This window comes from Onychomys torridus, chromosome 2 (assembly GCF_903995425.1).
Source record: "Onychomys torridus chromosome 2, mOncTor1.1, whole genome shotgun sequence".
NCBI lineage: Eukaryota > Metazoa > Chordata > Mammalia > Rodentia > Cricetidae > Onychomys > Onychomys torridus.
The window spans coordinates 124505835-124524146 of record NC_050444.1 but is presented as its reverse complement, the minus strand read 5'-3'; the positions used below and the strand labels follow the sequence as shown (position 1 = coordinate 124524146).

Genomic DNA, 18312 nt, shown 5'->3' with positions numbered 1-18312 from the left:
ATTGCTGCTATGAATTACATGGAGGGACTCATCCTCTGGGTTTAGCTCAGATACCACTTTTGTGAACCTTTCCCTCATTCCCCTGAATGGGCCATGATCTTCTCTTCAGCTGAATCCTGAATCCTAGCACTTCACTTTGATTTGATGAGTCAGTAAAACAGTGCTGTAGAAGTAAGTGTGGAAGAGGCCTCTGTAAAAGACTAGAGGGAGCAGAAGTCATACAAATCTATACGCATTTTATCCTAATATATAGTTACATCATTAGGTTTACATTCTTCACATTAAACAATTGAACCTGGACATTATAAATGATGCAACAGACTGAATGTTTAAGCCAAAGGCCTTGGCTGTATGTGGAGATGGGAATCAACCCTGTTTATGAGGATGAAGTGCTATCCCACCATTAGTTACAATGGTACTGCAAGGGCTTCTGTGCAATGTGCTAGGTCTAGCTAAGAAACAGGCAAGCACAGCCATCTGTGTAGAAACAGTCAGTGGAGATCGGGAGCTTCTAACTCGAGATTTTCTTTCTTTTTTTAAAAAAAGATTTTGTTTATTTTATTTTATATCTATGGGTGTTTTGCCTGTGTACCATGTGCTTGCCTGGTGCCCTCAGAGGTCAGAAGAAGGCATCAGGATTGGATCCCCTGGAACTAGAGTTTAGGATGGCTGTGAGCCACCATACGGATGCTAGGAACTGAACCAGGGTCCTCTGTAAGAGCAACAAATGTTCTCAACCACTGAGCCATCTCCAGCCCCATTAACTTGAAGTTTTCAGGGGATTCCAGAAACTTCCTGAAAGTTGAATTTAAAATACTTTATGCATATGTGCACTTTTCTGGGAGATGGGAGAGCCTTAGAAGGCTCCCAGGAACTCAAGCATCCAAGGAGGGTTAAAAAAGAGGAATATGCAAATGTAACAAGCAACCAGGGAAGATGGAGGAAAACCAGGAGCAGATTATATCCCAGAAGCCAAGGGCAATGTCTGTCACTAACCTCGGTAGCATCTCTTCATGTCTGGGCCCAGCCACATCGTGTCAGGACAGGCACACGTGTACTTGGGAGAGTGGCTGGAGAGCTGAGGAGCAGGAAGGCACAGGTATTCACAGCCGCCATTGGGCTGGGCACTCAGTTCACAGGCATCTGCAGCTGATGGCGGGGGGAGGGGCAGACAGACACAATGTTGGGACACTGACAGGCCATGCCAGGTCCTCTTGTCTACCAATAATGAGATCCCACCAACTGGACTTGCTCACACCTACCAGCACAGTTCTTGGTACTTGATTCCTACTCTCATTCAGTTCCTACAGTTCTGAGAGTTAAGTGTTCGATGCTCCCGACTGGCAGCTAAGCCTACCTCAGAACAAATGTACAAATCACAACCCTAGGAACTGTGGAGACAGACTTTAAATTGAGGTAGACTGACTCCCCCCCACACACACCACCGCTGTTTTGTTCTGTTTTTTCCTCCTCTATGTTTCAAGCCATCTCTTTCTTCTCTAAATTCCTAGAACTAGAATCAGGCGCCAAACTGACTCCTTGCCCCCTTTGCTGTCCCTCTCCTGGCAGCCGATACCTGTCACAGTTAGAGTGACAGAGGAGACAACCTAGCAGTAAGAGGACTAGATCTGTCCCCAGTGAGGCACCTGGCTTGAGTAGGCCTCAAGGCACATTACTCTGTGTCACTGCAAAGCGGCACGACAGGTGGAACCGTGCAGTCAGGTAGACCTGAGTTTAGACTTTGTTCTTCCATCTGTCAACACCGTTTCCTCTCTCTGAGCTTCAGTTTACTTGATTATTGAATGAGAAAAATAATAAACAAAACTAGGAAACGTATGTGTTCATTTCTTCCTAGCCTTGCTTCACACAGAGGCTGAAACAAAGGCAACACGCTCTACAAGAGGGATAATTGTATTCCTGGGGATGCGGGGTCACGGCATGAATGGAAGCAGACACAGCCTGCCAGAGGCAGGAGAGGACACAGGCAGGCAACCAGGGACCAGGGAAGGCTTACTTACCTGTTGGCTGCTTCAGCTCATGGAAGATTACAATGTCATGTGGGTTATTGAGGTTCTCAGCCAGGATGGAGATTTCCAGGCCATTGAGCCGATTTGCACTGAAGATGGCCTCATTCTCTAGATCTGTCCAGAATACCCTGTCCTGTGGAATACAGATGTAAAGGTTAGGGAGCCCAGAATTCCAACTCATGATCCCAGTCTTAGGGCCTAGCCCCAAATCAGGAAGAACTGAACAGACAGCTTCTCAGAGCTCGTACCCTGTCCACAGGTTTTCAGAGGACTCTGCCTCTGACGAAGACACTAACTCTCTTAGTTTCCAACTCTCTTAGATGATTACTTGGTAATTCTGTGCTTTCACCAGAAGGCCAAACCTACTCTACAGCTGAGCTAGGCTGATTTCCTGGAGCCAAAGGAAACCAAGGTTGGATCTCCTTAACTAGTGCCATTCCCATGGCTTAGGACTAAGATCAGAAGGTACGTGTGAGTTCTTGAAGGGTAGCTGCTGCGGGGCCCCCTGCAAGGATACACACAAGATTATATGGTTAGTCCATAGACGCTTGGAATGAATCTGTAGGCAAATCCACAATTACAGGTGCAACCATGCATCCTGTCCACAGATCCAGATACACCCCACAGGTCCATCTATACTCACAAAGACATACTCATGAAGTTCCTCTATTAGTGTGCATACACATAAAGCTATACTCGGGAATGTACACTTTTACTCTGGTGCATTTATGTAGATACATGCACATTACACGTACTTTACACATGCCAGGGAAATGCTCAAGTACACAAACATGTCCAGTCCACTTAAACTGAAGCAGGGGCTTGATTTGGAGGAGATACTTTGCTCACAAGTTCAAGCAGTACTGAATGAAGCTGCTCTAAGGAAACACTGCATTGCCTACCACAGGCCATTATCTCCTTTCTCAGTAAGAAACTCTGGTAGGTTCTGGCTTTCTTATTCCCCAAGTAGAAAGGATGATAGGGTCAAGGCAGATAGGCTTCTTGACTCTATCTTCTTGAGAGTGTCTGATTTACTTCTATGACCCCAGGATTCGGCAAAGGTCAACAGAACTGAGCTGAACTGCATAGCATCTCTCAGGATGTGTTCTATACTAAACGAGTCTAAGGAACACATAATCCTTCCCTTTCCTCCTTAGGTTAGGTGCCTTGATATGAGATATAGTGCTACCTATAAGTGCTACTAAGGATGTGGGCAATAATTTTCCTGTGACATTCTCTGAGCAAGGCTCTTGGGGAGAGAGCACAGGAAAGGCTGTCAGGCAGGGCTGCAGAGCCCATGTAGGCAGCTCTCCAGTGTATACAAGCACGTCAGTTGGCTTCCTGTTCTTTTGTTTCCCTTTGGACAAGTCTCAGAGAAACATCTTATTTGAAGAAGCCTTTTCTAGGTTTCAGATTCCTAGCAGGGTCATGCCTACCCCCTTAGGGCTCACCTCAAATACAGCTATCCCAAAAGGGTGACTCAAGAAGTCAGTGGAGAAAATCAGCATCTTTCTGTTGCCTCCGTTGAAGTCAATGCTGGATAGCTGGTGCAGCTTTGAGTCCACCCAGTACAGACGCTGGCTCAGCAAGTCTTGAGGAGGAGGGATCACGTCAGACACCAGTGATTGCAGCTGCAACTCTGCCCTACTGTACTCTTCTCTACCCACATTCCCAGGCCTCACACTGAACTTAGCCTGAGGGAACAAAGACACTTGGCCACCATGAGGGGACACTGAAACAAGACCCATGGGACTCCTAACAGTTGTCAGGACCAGTTCTAACGCAGGCTCCCAACTCAGGTAGATAGGCAAGGCTCACCCAGGGTGATTCCATTGGGCCATTCGATATTGTCAGAAACCAGTGTCTGCCGGTCTGCACCATTGAGCCCAGATTTCTCAATCTTTGCTTTGAACCCCCAGTCAGACCAGTACATGAACCTGAAAGACAGAAGAGCCCAAATTTAGCTTCTTGTCTGGGACAGCTGGGGTGGTCTGAGTCACAAAGGCTCAGTGATTCACATCCTCAGTGAATAGTTGAGGATTATATTTAATGGGGAAACCTCTGAAATATTTGGGACTATCAAATCTTAGGACTAAGGCACCTTATCCTTCATCTCATGAGAGCCTGGAGAAGCTCAGCTTACCCCCAATCAACCCAGTCTCAGCTGAACAGCCTGTGAGCCCAGCCCTAGAGCATCTATGCGGGAAGGATCCTTGCAAACCTCTCCCGATTTCCAGATGGAAGGAGATGACCATCCTAACTCAGCTCCCTGCTCCTAGACCCTCGTTTCTATTAGAGTAGCCCACTGTTACTGATTCACTCTTCCATGGGGTGCTTTCAACAGCTGACCTCAACTCAAGAGGGTTTCTTATCCCTTTTTAACAACCAAGGATGAGGAAGAAGGACCATTTCCACTGAGGGAGGAAGAAGGTATTGTTTTGTTCAGGATTCCTAACCCCCGACCCAGGTGTGGCCAGAATAAAGCAGCCTAGGTGGTAAGGAGCTCACACAGTGAGCAACAAGGGTGGGGAGAGGTGAGGGGGTAGGAGCAGATCAGCCCCAGTGACCTTAGTCTTTGAATCTTACTGGTTGTGCTGAGTGCATGGTTTATGTAACTCCCTCTGGGGAAAGCTATAAGGAGGCAGATTTGGAATTATGAGGAAAAACTCCACGGTGTAATGGGGTAGATAGGTATCCCACAATGAAATAGTCTCCATGAAAAGTAATGAGTTCTTGGTCCCTGAAAAAGGTTAAGACACTGCCAGATACCCACCTAAGAAGCCTAAAGGGCCTCCGCCCCGGGAGCTACTCCCAGGAATCTCTAGTCCTGCAGTGTTCCAAGATGTGCCACTCCAGTGAGACAGTGAATGAGCCAAGAGTCCAGGGAGATCTCTGGTGACTAATGCCCAATATCATGGCTGGAGAAAAATAGATGAGGACCGTCTGGACTTCTTCCCTACGTCTGACTGGCCCTCAGGCTTCTGACCCCTCAGCAGCTCTTACAACAGACCCATGAGAACAACACCTACACTGGTGAGATAGACAGTGTGGGTGGGAATACTCACCCTCGCAGGGGGTCAACAGCAATGGCTCGGGGCTCACTGAGTTCACGGCTGAAGAGAGTACATCGGCGGCGGCCATCAGCTGTGGCTACTGAGATGGTCTTATTCCCTGAGTCAGTCCAGTAGATGTGCTTATGGACCCAGTCCACCGCCAGGCCCTCTGGAGAGTGCAGCTGCTCGTCAATGAGGACCACCTGCTCGTCCGGGATACTGGCCTTGTCCATGTGGGCGCTTAGGAGAAAGCAGGGCTGGCCATGGGCAGATGCTCCACCCCTGGGCCCATGTGGAGCTGCCTCTGCAACCCTCCCCCTTTGTCTTCTCTCTGCGCCATGGCAGTGGGGTTGAGAGGAACTTGACTAATCTCCACTCAACAGGGGAGGGACACAGGCCTGGTGGAGCTCAGTGAGTGGGGGAGGAAGCTTGCAGGCAGATGCAATACAGTGTGGAAGCTACGGCAGCGGGGAATGGAGACTGCATCATCCTGCAGAGTGGGAGAAGCCTTGTGGTTGAGTCCTGAAGGACTAGATCACCAAGGGCACAAACGATGAAGCCAGACACACGGAGAGACCAGTATATGTAAGTGGAGAAGTAAGCATGTTCTGGAATGATGCAGTGTTTGCTGCGGTAGAGCTGGCTTATGGGATGTAAAACTGGAACTAAGTGCAGGCAAGAACCACATCCTGACGGCTGTGAGTGCACTGTTAAAGATTTTATCTTGGGGCAAGGGTGAGGCCGGTCACTGACTGAGTTCAAGGACATAGCTGGGGATGTTAGCTCAGCGTGGCACCTGTGGAATGGATGGATGTGAGAGGAAGGGAATGAAGGAAGGGAAAGCTGGGGGAGCCTAGGACAGGAGAGGTGAGATAAAGAGGTCTGCAGAAAGCTGCACAGTGCAGAGAGAACCGACCGTACAAACGGGCACCAGTGGCAGACTTTGCTTCTCAAATGCTGTTCCCTTCAGGTCTCCGTTTCCCTCCCACACCCTCACCATTCTCTCTCCATGTTATCATTCCACACTGTCCACTGTCCTCCATCGTTCTGACTCTGCAGTCCTGGCATGCTCTTAATGTCCAGACTGAAAAGCACTCTGAGCTAGCCCATGGGTACCTCTACTCAAACTGTTGCAAACTGCTCATCCCTATTCCTGTCCCTCAACCACAGACTGCCCAACCCCCAATTCCTGATCTCCTATGTGTCCCAAATGAAAGAGCAGCACAGCGGATAAAAACCCCAAGCCAGATTCCTGAGACTCCCCAAATTAACCTGAGTTAGTCTGGGTAATGCCTCATTCAGACCCTGCTTCCCAGGCATGTGTGTTGGACAGGCTCTAGCTGCTTCTGTGTACGTAAGGCATGAACTCAGTATGCGCACGTGTGCTGTGAGAGGCAGGAATCCAGCTGTCAGTAAATCACACTTGATTTGCTTCTGTCTTCACCTACCCACCTACCCCATCTTTCTTTCTACAGTGACTCAGTGTCTACCCAATGCCTGGTTGTCCAAAGAGGCCAGATATGGCATCTGAGACAGACCTAAGAGAGAACTTTCTCAACTGTCCAAGGAGTTTCCCAAGTGCTAAAGTCCACTGCTGAGGTCACAGCCAGTGATCCATGAAGTTTTCCCAACCACCAAATTGGGTGAGAGGTCTCCTTTCTACCTTCATCTCATGACTGCAAAGAAGGTGGCCCACTAATATACATGGGACCCTCCAGACAGAGATCAGATCTTAGTCATCTTGAGTCCTCAGGGTCCAGAACACAGATAAGTGGCCTGTATGTAGTTCTCCATGGAGAGCACTTCCCTTCTCCTCTGTCCTGTACTTCACTGTTAGGCCACCAGGGGTCAGACACCATCTAGGACATGGGCTCAATGTTGTCTTCTTCCCACTACAGCTCTCAGCCTATGCTGGTCCAGTCGGTGAAGTCCTTCTACTGCCATTGTGATCCTGTGCCCCTTCTCAAGCCCAACTCTGTCCCCAGAGGTGGCAGCCATGCTTCCTCTTCTCTGTAAACAGCCCCTCCCTCACGCCTCTCATGGCCTGGCTGCAGGGTGCATGCCATTACCTGTAGATCTTGCGGTAGGAAAGGTCACACCAGTATATGCGATTGGTAGCTACTTCCACGTCCAGCGCCACAACATTCTTGAGCATGGGGATGAGACGCGAGTAGTCGCGCTTCACCAGGTCTATTCTGCGTACCTCGTGTCGGTTGGTGAAGATTAGGGATGGGCTCTTGCCAGCTGCCATGCAAGGAAGCAGTGTCAGTGGAGGAAGCAGGGGTCCATACAGACCATGTTCCCGCCATTAGTGTGCCGGGTGAGGCCTCGTTTGCCTATGAAGCAGGAACTACCGTCCTACTTCACGGCTAGAAGGGCAGGTGAGAAAATGAACAGCAGAAGCTCTGGGCTCCACTAGATACAGGTCCCCGCGAGTCCTCACGCCCACACCGCGGCCTTCGCAGCCTAACCCTGCTGCCTGCCTAGTCACTGACCTTTCTCCCGTCCTGGACTCCAGCTGAACTACCTGCCATTCTGCGTTTCCCCACCAAGCTTCACTGCCCCGGCCGGCCCTTCTCAAGTCTTTCTCTCGTCCCAGAGTGTGATTCTTTGTAGCAGTCACTACACTTTCTGCTTGGGGCTCCACCTGTCACCCTGCCAGGATGGCCCACCGGAGCAAATAAAGATCCCTGAACGATAGGCTGGGTTAAGTTTGTTGAGCCAGCTACAGAGACAGGATATACATGGCATCTGACAAGATCACATACATGCCCTGGATAGAACATACAACTGGCCTTGTATAGCTCAAACCTATTTGTGGGCTCTAGAGTTAGGTTTAGATCATGTGAGACCTAGATATTCTTGACTTCCTGCTGGAGGTTGCCATCCCAGAGGCCTTTAAGGACTTTGCACTGCCACACCCCCAGGTGGTTTTGAGATGCATCACACAATCCTCAGACACAGTTCCCGTGTTTTCCAGTACACATATCTGCCAGCCACCTGGTCCCTGTTTCTGTGATCTGTGCCAGGCTGGATGGGGACAGGATGGGCCCAGTAGAGAGCTATGTAGGAACTGGGGCCATATAGTGTACACAAAAATATGTTGTGTGTGGTGATGGAAACTATCTCAAGGCAGAGGGGTGATACAAACAGTCGGGATAATGGGGCTCACAGTGCAGGAAGTGTCAGATGGAAAGCTAGGTTTTAGGCCTGCTCTGTCACCAATGAACCAGAACTTTCCTCACCTCAAACACTGCCATGACTTTACCTCTCTGAAGTGATAAGCTGGCAACTTGTGAATTTTAATGAGAACTGTGTCAGCAACAGGGACCTTTGTGTTTATGATTTGATTTTTTTTATAACTGCACCTTAGATATTCGCAGGTATGGATTTGGTGTATATATGCAGTATGTTATCTCTTCTGCACTTATATGGGCCATGTTACTCATGTCCCATATAGAAGACAAGACAGGTTACATGTGATGTCTTAATGTATGTTATACATTAATATTTCAGGATCTATGGGTTTCATGTCAAGTATTGTAGCTACTGTGTTACTATAATCTATGTGTTCTATCACAGATTCGTGTGAAGTTCCAGACTTTTACTGAGCTGTTTGTCAATACCTCCATGTGGAGAGCTACAGTTCCCTTATGCTCAATATGTCCAACAGTCTACATTCCTCCCAAACCTGCCTCTCTCACCCTCGTTCTCATGTCCTGAAATAACAATTCCTTTTTTGTTTTTAAGTTTTTTGTCCTTGGAATCTTCTGGCCCATTTTTCTCTAGCATCCCACATCAATTTATAAGCAAATCCAGTCGGTTGGCCTTCAAAATACACACACATCTGTTCACTTCTCAGTACCCACAGCAGCCATCCTGTCCCAAGCCTTTTTCCTGGAGTACTGCAGTAACATGGCTTCTCACGGGCCCTCTGCAGTGCTCAGGGAAGCCAGGCAGAACTTAAATGTTACATTTCCCTCCCACTCAGAACGCTGTGAGGGCTTCCCTCAGACGCAGGAGAAATGCAGTCAGTCTTTACAACAGTCTGGAAGGCTGTGGGGAATGCCGAGTCACCTCTGACTTCCCCTCTCACTAGCCTCCTGTTCCAAGACGCCAGCTTCCCCACAGCTCCCTCACCATCCAGTCACAGCCCCGCGCTTTCTCTCCCTTCATTCTGGAATGCCATTCCTGCAAGTAACTACTGGGCTCATCCCTCACCTCTTTAGGTTGTCACTCAAATGTCCTTTTTATCTAGTGAGGGCTTCTCTGACTATTGTTCAAAACCATAACCGACCACTCTCCCAGACGTTTCCATCTTCCTACTTTATTTCTCCTTAGCCCTACTTGCTACCTGCCATACACTGTATTTTATTTATCTCTCTTCTTTTTTGTCTGTCTTAATCATTAACAAGGGTGTCTCTGTCTTTTGCTGACTGAATCTCTAGTGCCTACAGCAATGGTATTGCATTTAATATAAAGAATTAATTACTTCGGTCGACTGAATGGATCAATACATAGTCATGCTCTTCATGTGAACTGCCTATGCTGGCTGTGTGGCCCACATTTGTGCCTATACACTGTGTTGTGCAAATGGTTAGAGCCGCACAGGACATCATGGGTGTTAGCGTGCAGAACACTGTGCATGTCATGTTCGCTTGTATTTTGAGCACTGTGCACGACCAACCTGCTTTCTGTGTGTCTGTGTGTTTAACCACTTCTCACATGCGTGGGAGTCTGGTGCTTCACAGACCGCCCGCCCCCCCCCCCCCCCCCCGGAGTTGTTCCCTCTTCCTTAGAAAGTCCGTACCTACAGCTTTGCAGTTCTTGGTCAGTGTATCCATCTCATAGCCAGGGTGGCACTCACACTTAAAGTAGCCCTTGTAATTCACACAGATCTGGCTGCAGGCATCTGGGTCCTGGCATTCATCAATGTCTGTGGGAAAGAGCAGACGTCAGAACAGGCAGGAGGGTCTGTATCTGCTTGGGCAGATGGGGGAGGGCTCACCGCCACAGGTCTTCTGGTCCACAAGCTGGAAGCCTGCTGGGCATGTGCACTCAAAGCCAATCTTGAGGTCAGTGCAGATATGGGAACAGCCACCATTATTGTGCAGACACTCGTTCAGCCCTAAATGGGGGTGGGGGACACAAGCTGCTGAACTCTTCTGACAGGCAGGGAAGTGGCCCAGAGCAAAGCAAAGCCTTGGAGCAGCAGACTCCCACAGAACCAGGAAGACAGGAAGCTGCATTGAACCTTTACCTCAGTAGCCAGGTGGCTGGGAAGGAGGAGGATCAGAGGGCAGGTCCCTGATTGGGCAAGACAGAGCCAGTGGAAGGAGAGCGCCAGTCTTGTCCGCCTAGGCCAGAGCTCCATCCACTACCAGACTAGAGGTAGCTAGGCCTTCCCTGGAGCTCTGAGGTCTTTCACAAACACATTTTTTTTCTAACATTTCCTTCTAACCTCTAAGCTTATGTTCACCCCTTGAGATAGCCCCAGGAATGCTTTCTGAATGCCTCTGCACACCCATTCTCAGCTTCAAGGAGCCGGCTTCACCCCAAGGCAGGTGATGCCACTTTGGAATGGTGCTGCTCTTAGGAATCTCTTCCTCACAGGAGCTCTCTCCTCCCAGCTCTGCTCTGTGGGGCTGGCCATGGGGCAGGGGCTCCCTCAGATCTCTGTAAAGTGCTGACTTCTGGTCCCCAACCTTTCCGTATTTTCACAAGGCGGGGCCCCAAGTTCGTTTGCCAGTCACGAGTCAGATAATGCGGAGCGCCCTTACTTACCACGGCTGAGTCTCTAGAGCAGACTTTCCTTTACGTGTGCCTGTGGCCGAGTCAGGACTCTCCTACCAGGACTTACAGTGGAGCTCCTTCAGCTCCTCTTTGGCCTGGTCCCATTCATCTACCTTGCCACAAGCCTAGACCAGGATTACTAAGGGGATGTCAAGAGGCCATCTGGATCTGGTTCCCTCATTCTTCACTCCCTCACTACCTTCTGGAGGGTTCTAGGGGAAGGCCAGAACCAAGGCTTACCAAGTCTCACAGCATCTCCTGAGCTCAGAATCACAGAAAGTTAATTCCACAAGCCAGGGGAGAGCGCCACACCTCCCTTCTGCCCACAGGTTCATGCAAATGTCACTCCAGCCAGCCAAGCAAAGCAGAGCTGAGTGGAACCAGCTGTGGCCATGCATACAGCTGGTTTGAGCTGCCCATCCATCCCAGGCCATGCACAGCTGTGGGTGTCCCCACCTCCAGCTGGAGCCATGCTTAGGGAATGTCCCCATTACCCCTGGGCCTCCTCCTGTTTCCCTGGAATGTTGGTGTAACTGAAAGAACAAGACCACAGCAATCCCATGACTTCGGGGGACTGGGAGGGCTCCGTCAGGCCCATCCCTGGGAAGCCCATCTTCTGGAGGTGGTTTGAGCCACCGTAGCTTCAGAGGGATTGCTGGCAGGTCTGCCACTGGGAATCATTCTGGTCCTCACACCCTCTGTCACCTGTCTTGGGCTTTATCATTCCACGAGCATCATCCATTCACTTGTTCTCGTGTTCACTCGCCGCCTCACTGTGCGCCCACCCGCTTCCTTCCTCTCTTTGGTAGGTAGTAGCAACCCCACAGTTCTGTTTACTGGACACTTAGCCAAGTGGTATGTGTAGGGGTGGTGCTGCTCAGGAAGAGCTCAAAATGACTGTGACTTTTGATGAATGAAGGTATGGAGCACCCAAGGCCAACACAGGTTGGGAGGAGAAAAGCTAGGAAGCCCCAATTCAATGCCTCGAGAAGGCCTTGAAGAGAGTCTCGGTTCCTCTCTAGTTCTGTGTAGTCTGTAGATAGAGCTGGGAGAGGAAGGAAGAGGATAGGGTGGTCTAGAGGCCTGAATAGCATTTGACGTCACTTTCCCTAGCACAGTACACACTTGCATGCACACACACCTTCATGCATACACACACATACCCATAGTAGCTTATTGCAGAGGCACAGACAAGTCTGCAGGCTCCACAGACATGGAAATGCAGGCAGAGATGCATGAGTGCAGTAATTCAGAGATGCAGATACAGACACTGGTCTCTTGACCAGCACAGACAAAAGGACACACAGACACACACGAGGACATAGTTCTCACTAGCACGTCATGCAGAAGAAAGTTTGGCAGGTTAGCAGTCCCTGGATAACTGCAGATCTGAGTGTGGGGAAGCTAGGTTCAGCTGCCCCTGCTTCCCTGTCCTCCTTTTCCCAGATCCCTTCTGTGTCTGGGGGCAGCAGAGTGTCGGTCTCCTGCAAGCCCGGGTGGAGGGAGGCTCAGCTAGCTTTGCTTAGCAAACTCCTCCTTTCCTTCAGTCTGGTTCCACTTTCAGTCTTCAGGAGAGCGAAGAGGCTCATCCCGAGGAGCTCTGGGGCAGGATGTTCCTCTGAGTACCCAGGAGGTGAGATGTTGGGCAGTCTTCCAGGAGGGAGGACAAGGAGGGGCCAACCTAGACTCTGTCTTCAGGGGGCTCCTTTGTCCAATTCTTTGAAAGTTTGTCCCGAGACAAGCAGAGACAATGCACAAACTCTTCTGCTCACACACCGGGCTCCTCCTCCACCTCTAGCTCAGAGCCTCTGCTCTTGCTAGTCACTGGATAGCTAGCTCACCCTACTTCTCTCTAGTTTAGACTGCAAGTCTGAGCTCTCCCACAAGTTCCAGCCTCTCAAGCTTTAGAATGGTGACATTACCTGCTGCTGGGAGTAGCCTCCCCTCCTGCTCAGGCCTGGCCTGAGCAGTGATGCTGGATGAATATGTTCCTGACTAGCTCCCTGGCTTCTCCCAACCTTTGACTCTGCAGGGTGTCCTGCCAGGGACTGGAAGAGCTCAAGGACCAAGGCCATGGCTAGATCAGCAGGGCAGGGACACAGGAGGAGAGAAACTTGTAGAGGGCACATATTCAGTTTGTATATGGCAGAGTGAGGAGGCCCATTTTGTAAGAAGCAGCCTAATCTCTGAGCATCTAGACTTCAAAGGAAAAGGTCCCTGGAGCTCTGCAGTAATCCAGAACAAGAGATACCAGTGGCAAATGGCCCAAAGTGAGGCCACAGGATAGCACTTGGTCTAGAGGGTCAGAACAGGTAGAGGGCCTCTAGCCTGGATGCCAGGAGGGAGCACGGTGAGAACATTAGTTCAGCGGTTAGGTGTAGACAGGTAGCATACCACACTCTTTCTGAGGCTCATCCGACCAGTCCCGGCAGTCCCTCTGATCATCACACACTTTCCCGCCGTCCACGCACTCGCCACTCTTACACTGAAATCTGCGGGGACCCTCACAAGTTGACTCTGTCGGGCCAGACAAGAGAGTGGACAGTGCCTGTGAGACAGTGGGTGGGAAGGGGCAAGGCTGGGCAGGAAATGAACAGAGTTCAAGCGCCAGCCAGCCCTAATAGACCTCTTAGGGGACCCTAGGACAGACAGTGGAGCCAGGGTCTGTAGAAGCTCTTCCCACAGGACAGACCCTCATCCACTCATGCAGGAGTCTTTGTTCTGGGAAAGACCGCGCAGCAGCTCTACAGAGACTGAGTAGGGGCTGACCGTCTCCCATCTCCCCATGACTAGTGGGTAGGGCCTCCATCCCGGTAGGGCGGGTGGTGACCAGCAGCACCACCTTAGAAGAGGACTCTGTGAAGGACAGGACTCAGCCTCTGCTCAGTCTAAGAACTAGTCAGGAAAGCCTTGGGTGTGGACAGTGGGGAGGCTAGATTCCCCACGTGTTTCACGTCCCTTAGCCCTCTTTCAGCTTTTACAAAGTCCTTAATTACCAGCCCAAGAAATGAGAGATGGCTCAGTGGTCAAGAACACTGAACTGAGTTCAATTCCCAGCAACCACACGGGAGGTCACAACCATCTATAGTGGGATCTGATGTCCTCTTCTGGCATACAGGTATATATGCAGATAGGGCATTCATATACATTATAAATAAACAAATCTTTTAAAAAAAAAAAGTCCAGTTCTTGTGCCCCAGAACCCCAGTGATAATGGGCAAGTAAGTGATGCTGAAGGGTATCTCAGAGATCAAGGGAAGAACTCCCCCAACTCTGCTTTCTCCAAGCCAGGGAGGGTGACAGGGCCTTTCCTCAGGCTGAGTGAGGTTCCATCCTCAAGAGGATGCCAACCCTTGCCTGGAGCTCACGCACCCTGCAGGCAGTCAGCTTCATCGCTCCCATCTGGGCAGTCGTGTTCCAGGTTGCAGCGTCTGATGGCAAGGACACAAGTCCCATCCCCACACTGGAACTCGTTCTCACTGCAGGGTCCTGGTGCTGCTGAAACAGGGCAAGAGGAGGTCAGGACCAGCGCGGGGCTAGGAGCTTTCCCCACGGCCTCATGCCACATCCACCCCGGAAAGAATGGAACAGTGACCGAGCTTAGGAGGCCTCAGAGCATCTCTGGGGTACACATGGGGAGACTGAAGCTCAGAGAGGGGGAAGGCCTTGCCAAAGGTCACACAGCATTCCAGTCCCGTTTCCCTGCCCACCACCTCAGCACAGATGTGTGGTTTTCCATTGAGTCCTGGTGCTCAGTCCACCCTTCCTGAGCCTGGCACTGTGCTGGGTGTTGGTGGGGAGCCCGGAGACTAAGCCCCTTTCCAGAAGCTCAGGTGCAGAGGGGGAGAAATGGACAGATGAGAATATCCCCGTGAGTGAGTGGCGCCTGTCGGAGAAGGCAGCAGGGATCTGCCAAAGTCCCATCAGGGACCCAACACAGCAGGGACAGTCAGCAGACTGACAGGCTCGGCACGGAGGTACTCCTAGGACAGAGGTCTCTGGGCAGGGGGACCAGTGCCAGACTCCCCCTTACAGGGAAGGGCAGCAACAGGTGTGATGGAATGGCCACAGAGCTGAGACACTGGTGCCTGGCTTCTGGGGTCAGATCTGGGCTCCGCTCCTTAGCAGCCACGTGACCTCCCGCAAGTCACTTCATTCTCCCAGTGTAAGTCTCTGTTAAAGCAGGGGATGGACTCCGGGTAGGAGGGCCATATCAGCAGGCTCTGGGTGGGACTGGGTGCGCGGAGGGGGCTTACAGCAGTCGGCCTCGTCAGACTTGTCCTTGCAGTCACGGTCGCCATCGCAACGCCAGCCCAGGTGTATGCACTCGCCACTGCGGCAGGTGAACTGGGCGGCCGGGGCGCAGGCCGCTGCCGTGGTCTCCTGGCCGGCTCGCCCGCAGAGCTCGGCTGCCTCGTCCGAGCGGTCCTCGCAGTCAAACTGGCGGTCGCAGACCCAGCGCTCGGGGATGCAGGCGCCGCCTCCTCCACAGCGGAACTCCCGGGGCGGGCAGGCGGGGTCCGAGCAGCCGCGCTCGTCACTGCCGTCGCCGCAGTCATCGTCGCCATCACACACGAACACCGAGGCCAGGCAGGAGCGGTTGCTGCACTGGAACTCGTGCGGGGCGCACACTGCGCAGGACAGAGAGCCGGTCGGCCGGCCGGATCCCATCCCCCATGACCCAGCCCAGATCCTGCTACGGGCTTTACGGGGGTGTGCTGACCCTCACCTGTAGGCGGGAATAGGTCCTGCTGGAGACTTGAACGGGGAGCATGGCATGAGAGACTGCCACTTCCAAGCAGGGGCTCAGTCACGCTAACTGACCTTGAACCACACTTGCCCTTCCTGAACTTCAAGTCCACAGGATGTCTGCCCTGTAGCCACTGCATCTTCCCCTGCACGGGTCCAAATTCCACCTTCAGCGGACCCATGCTTCTCGTTTCCCTGCTTAGGAAATCTCCCTCTGCCCCAGCCTGCCTACGTGCCTTTCTCAGCCACCGCGCATGTCCTTCTAAATACCCCATTATTCTAAGGACTGGCACAGAGCCCTCTGGAGGATGTGGGTGTGGATGAATTCAGTAAAGAACAGGTCCTGGCCCTGTCTGGACCAGGGCTTCCTCTCTCTGGTAGGCTAGTCTGGAGTCACAGGAAAGGCCTTAGAGACCAGGCCGCCCAGGTGCTAGTTTCAAGATAAGGAAACTGAGGCTCAGAGAGGGGAGCACCTTGCTCAGGGTCACATTGAAACAGAAGAACCAGAACTCGGGTTTGGGGCATTTCCTTCCTACTCTGACCCAGCCCCTCAGCTTTCCCGTTGCTTGTCTGTCTGTTTTCCCTCTCTTTTTGGAGTGTTTTCAAGGCATCCACTCCCTCGCCTCCTCCTCTTTCATGTCTTGAGACATTGGCCTCGGGGCTCAGGTGGGTCAGGAATGCTGTGGCTATGACCACAAACATCTTGGCAGCAGCTCCATATCTTTCCATATGGGGGCGCCCAGGGCCCATGTATCTATTTTCTGGTGACAAGATGTCAATTTTCATTGTTACTGAACATAAAATCAAGTGATGTCTTCAGTGTTACAATGTATGCAGACCTTGTCATGTTCTTCTGACAGCTCTACCAAGTTCCTGGCAGCTGCATTTCCCCCCTTTCTGGTTTTTTGGGGATGTGGGGGCATCAGAGGGAAAAGCATGTGTTCTCTGGTGCCACATCCCCCAAGATGCTGCTGCTGCTGCCACCCTCCTGCCTGTCTAGACACAGCTTCACATACCCAGGGAGAGAAGAGTCTGTCTTCTGAGTCTGACAGGAAGTGCCTCCTAACACTGGGTTCTCAGCGAGGTTCTGGGTTTGACAGTAACTGGAAGATCCCACTACCCAGGCCCAGGGACTCCACTCCCTACATTCACAAATGGAAGGGGCTCAGAGAACTGGAGAAGGGAGGTTCCTTCTCTGCCCAGGCCACAGGGAGCCTGATAAGCCTTTTTCACCCTTGGGTCCTATAACTAACAGGAGATGTCCCTGTCCCAACATGCCCTAGCCAGGTACACCCCCCCCCCCCAATTCCCTGCAATAGTGGTTGATAGCGTTAAACTGGAACAATCGTTTGATTACAAGGTTGGGCATGTCGAGAAAAAAAGGGGGACTGGCATGGATGGATGAGTTCTCACAAAACTATCACAGCTGAAGCTAGTGCCATCACTGAGGCTTTGAAGTGCAGCCACTGGGCAGGACCCTCATCCCTGTTCACACACTTCCTGCTTCAGACCCATCAATCCTCCACATTTGGAATCTCAGAAGCCTTAGGAGGAGATGGCCTTGCTCCTGGACCAGGGAGGATGGCTAGGAGATGCTCTGAGAGGCAGAGATGGGCAAGTGTCTGGCACACACCCTCCTGAATTTCAACCCAGTCTCATGGTCTAGTAGCAGGCTCAGTCTGGAGTCCCCAGAGGAAGACTGTAGGACCACCTTACCGTCCCCTTCAGACCTGGCACATAGTAGGTACCCAGAGAAGTGGAATGCGCCAGACCATGCGCCCCTTCCGCCCCTGCCCCTGCCCCTGGCCCAAACCTTGCTGGCCTGCCCTCTGAGAAGGAGATTATGCTGTGTTTGAAGTTCAGCCATGTGGAACTGTCCCAATGACCACTTCCATCTGTCCCTGCTGAGGCTGCTGGGAATGTCTTCTCTGCATGTGACATGTGCCCCAGTCTGAGACGTCAGCAACAGTCATCCTTCACACCCTAGGACTCTGTTGGCACATGCCCCACTCCCGGCACCACCAGTGCCCCGGCACAAGGCATCGCTTTCATTCAGCCCAGTCTTTGGCTCCCCTGCGCTTGCTTGGAGATCGGTAGACTCGCAGAATGGATGAGCAGATGTCGGACATGGTAAAAAGCTGTGTGTTAGACCTGAATGTGAATCTCAGCTCCATCCCTCAGCCTTGGGCACGTTTCCTCCCTTGTCTGAGCCTCAGTTTCCTCACCCATGAAATGGGGATGGTGGTGGCTATTCATGAGGTGGCCGTGAGGATGAAAGAAGAAAATGGCTCCTAAGGGCCCGGCTGTTTCTAATATTCTCATTATTATTCTCCCTTCCCACCTTCCAGGCCCCACAGAGAAATAGGCCCCTTCCAAGAGGCCACCACTCCTGAGGGTGCCTGGGTGCCTGACTGCTGGGCAGACGCTGGCCCTGGACTCACAGGTAGGACAGCCGGCCTCGTCCGCTCCACCTTCACAGTCCTTCTCTCCATCACAACGCCACGAGGCAGGCACACACTTGTGGCTGGTGGGTCCACAGCTTAACTTCTCAGCAGGACACTCTTCCCTGGCTGCAGAGACAGACATCCGGATGTTCATGGCTTAGCTAAGGGTGACGCAGGATATAGCACCAACCAGTCCTGCCACTTGGCATAGGTCCCTAGTAGTCCACGAAGGGACTCCTGCTCCAT

General features: G+C 51.7%; 1 protein-coding gene across 15 annotated transcripts in view; it reads right to left on the bottom strand.

The window, feature by feature from the left end:
• Positions 1-18312, bottom strand: part of Lrp8 (LDL receptor related protein 8) — a 68074-nt gene that overhangs the window by 10772 nt on the left and 38990 nt on the right. For 2 of the 15 annotated variants that reach the window (XM_036177645.1, XM_036177652.1), the window contains exons 4-16: positions 18064-18192; positions 15130-15504; positions 14246-14371; positions 13268-13390; positions 11368-11406; positions 10089-10208; positions 9891-10016; positions 7150-7324; positions 5093-5320; positions 3846-3964; positions 3479-3618; positions 2019-2160; positions 997-1149 (exon numbers count right to left, since the gene is read on the bottom strand). In XM_036177645.1, coding sequence (XP_036033538.1) covers positions 997-1149; positions 2019-2160; positions 3479-3618; positions 3846-3964; positions 5093-5320; positions 7150-7324; positions 9891-10016; positions 10089-10208; positions 11368-11406; positions 13268-13390; positions 14246-14371; positions 15130-15504; positions 18064-18192 — 1995 coding nt within the window. The remainder of the gene's footprint in view (positions 1-996; positions 1150-2018; positions 2161-3478; positions 3619-3845; positions 3965-5092; positions 5321-7149; positions 7325-9890; positions 10017-10088; positions 10209-11367; positions 11407-13267; positions 13391-14245; positions 14372-15129; positions 15505-18063; positions 18193-18312) is intronic. The other 13 variants (XM_036177651.1, XM_036177653.1, XM_036177657.1 and 10 more) reach the window with 11 other exon arrangements.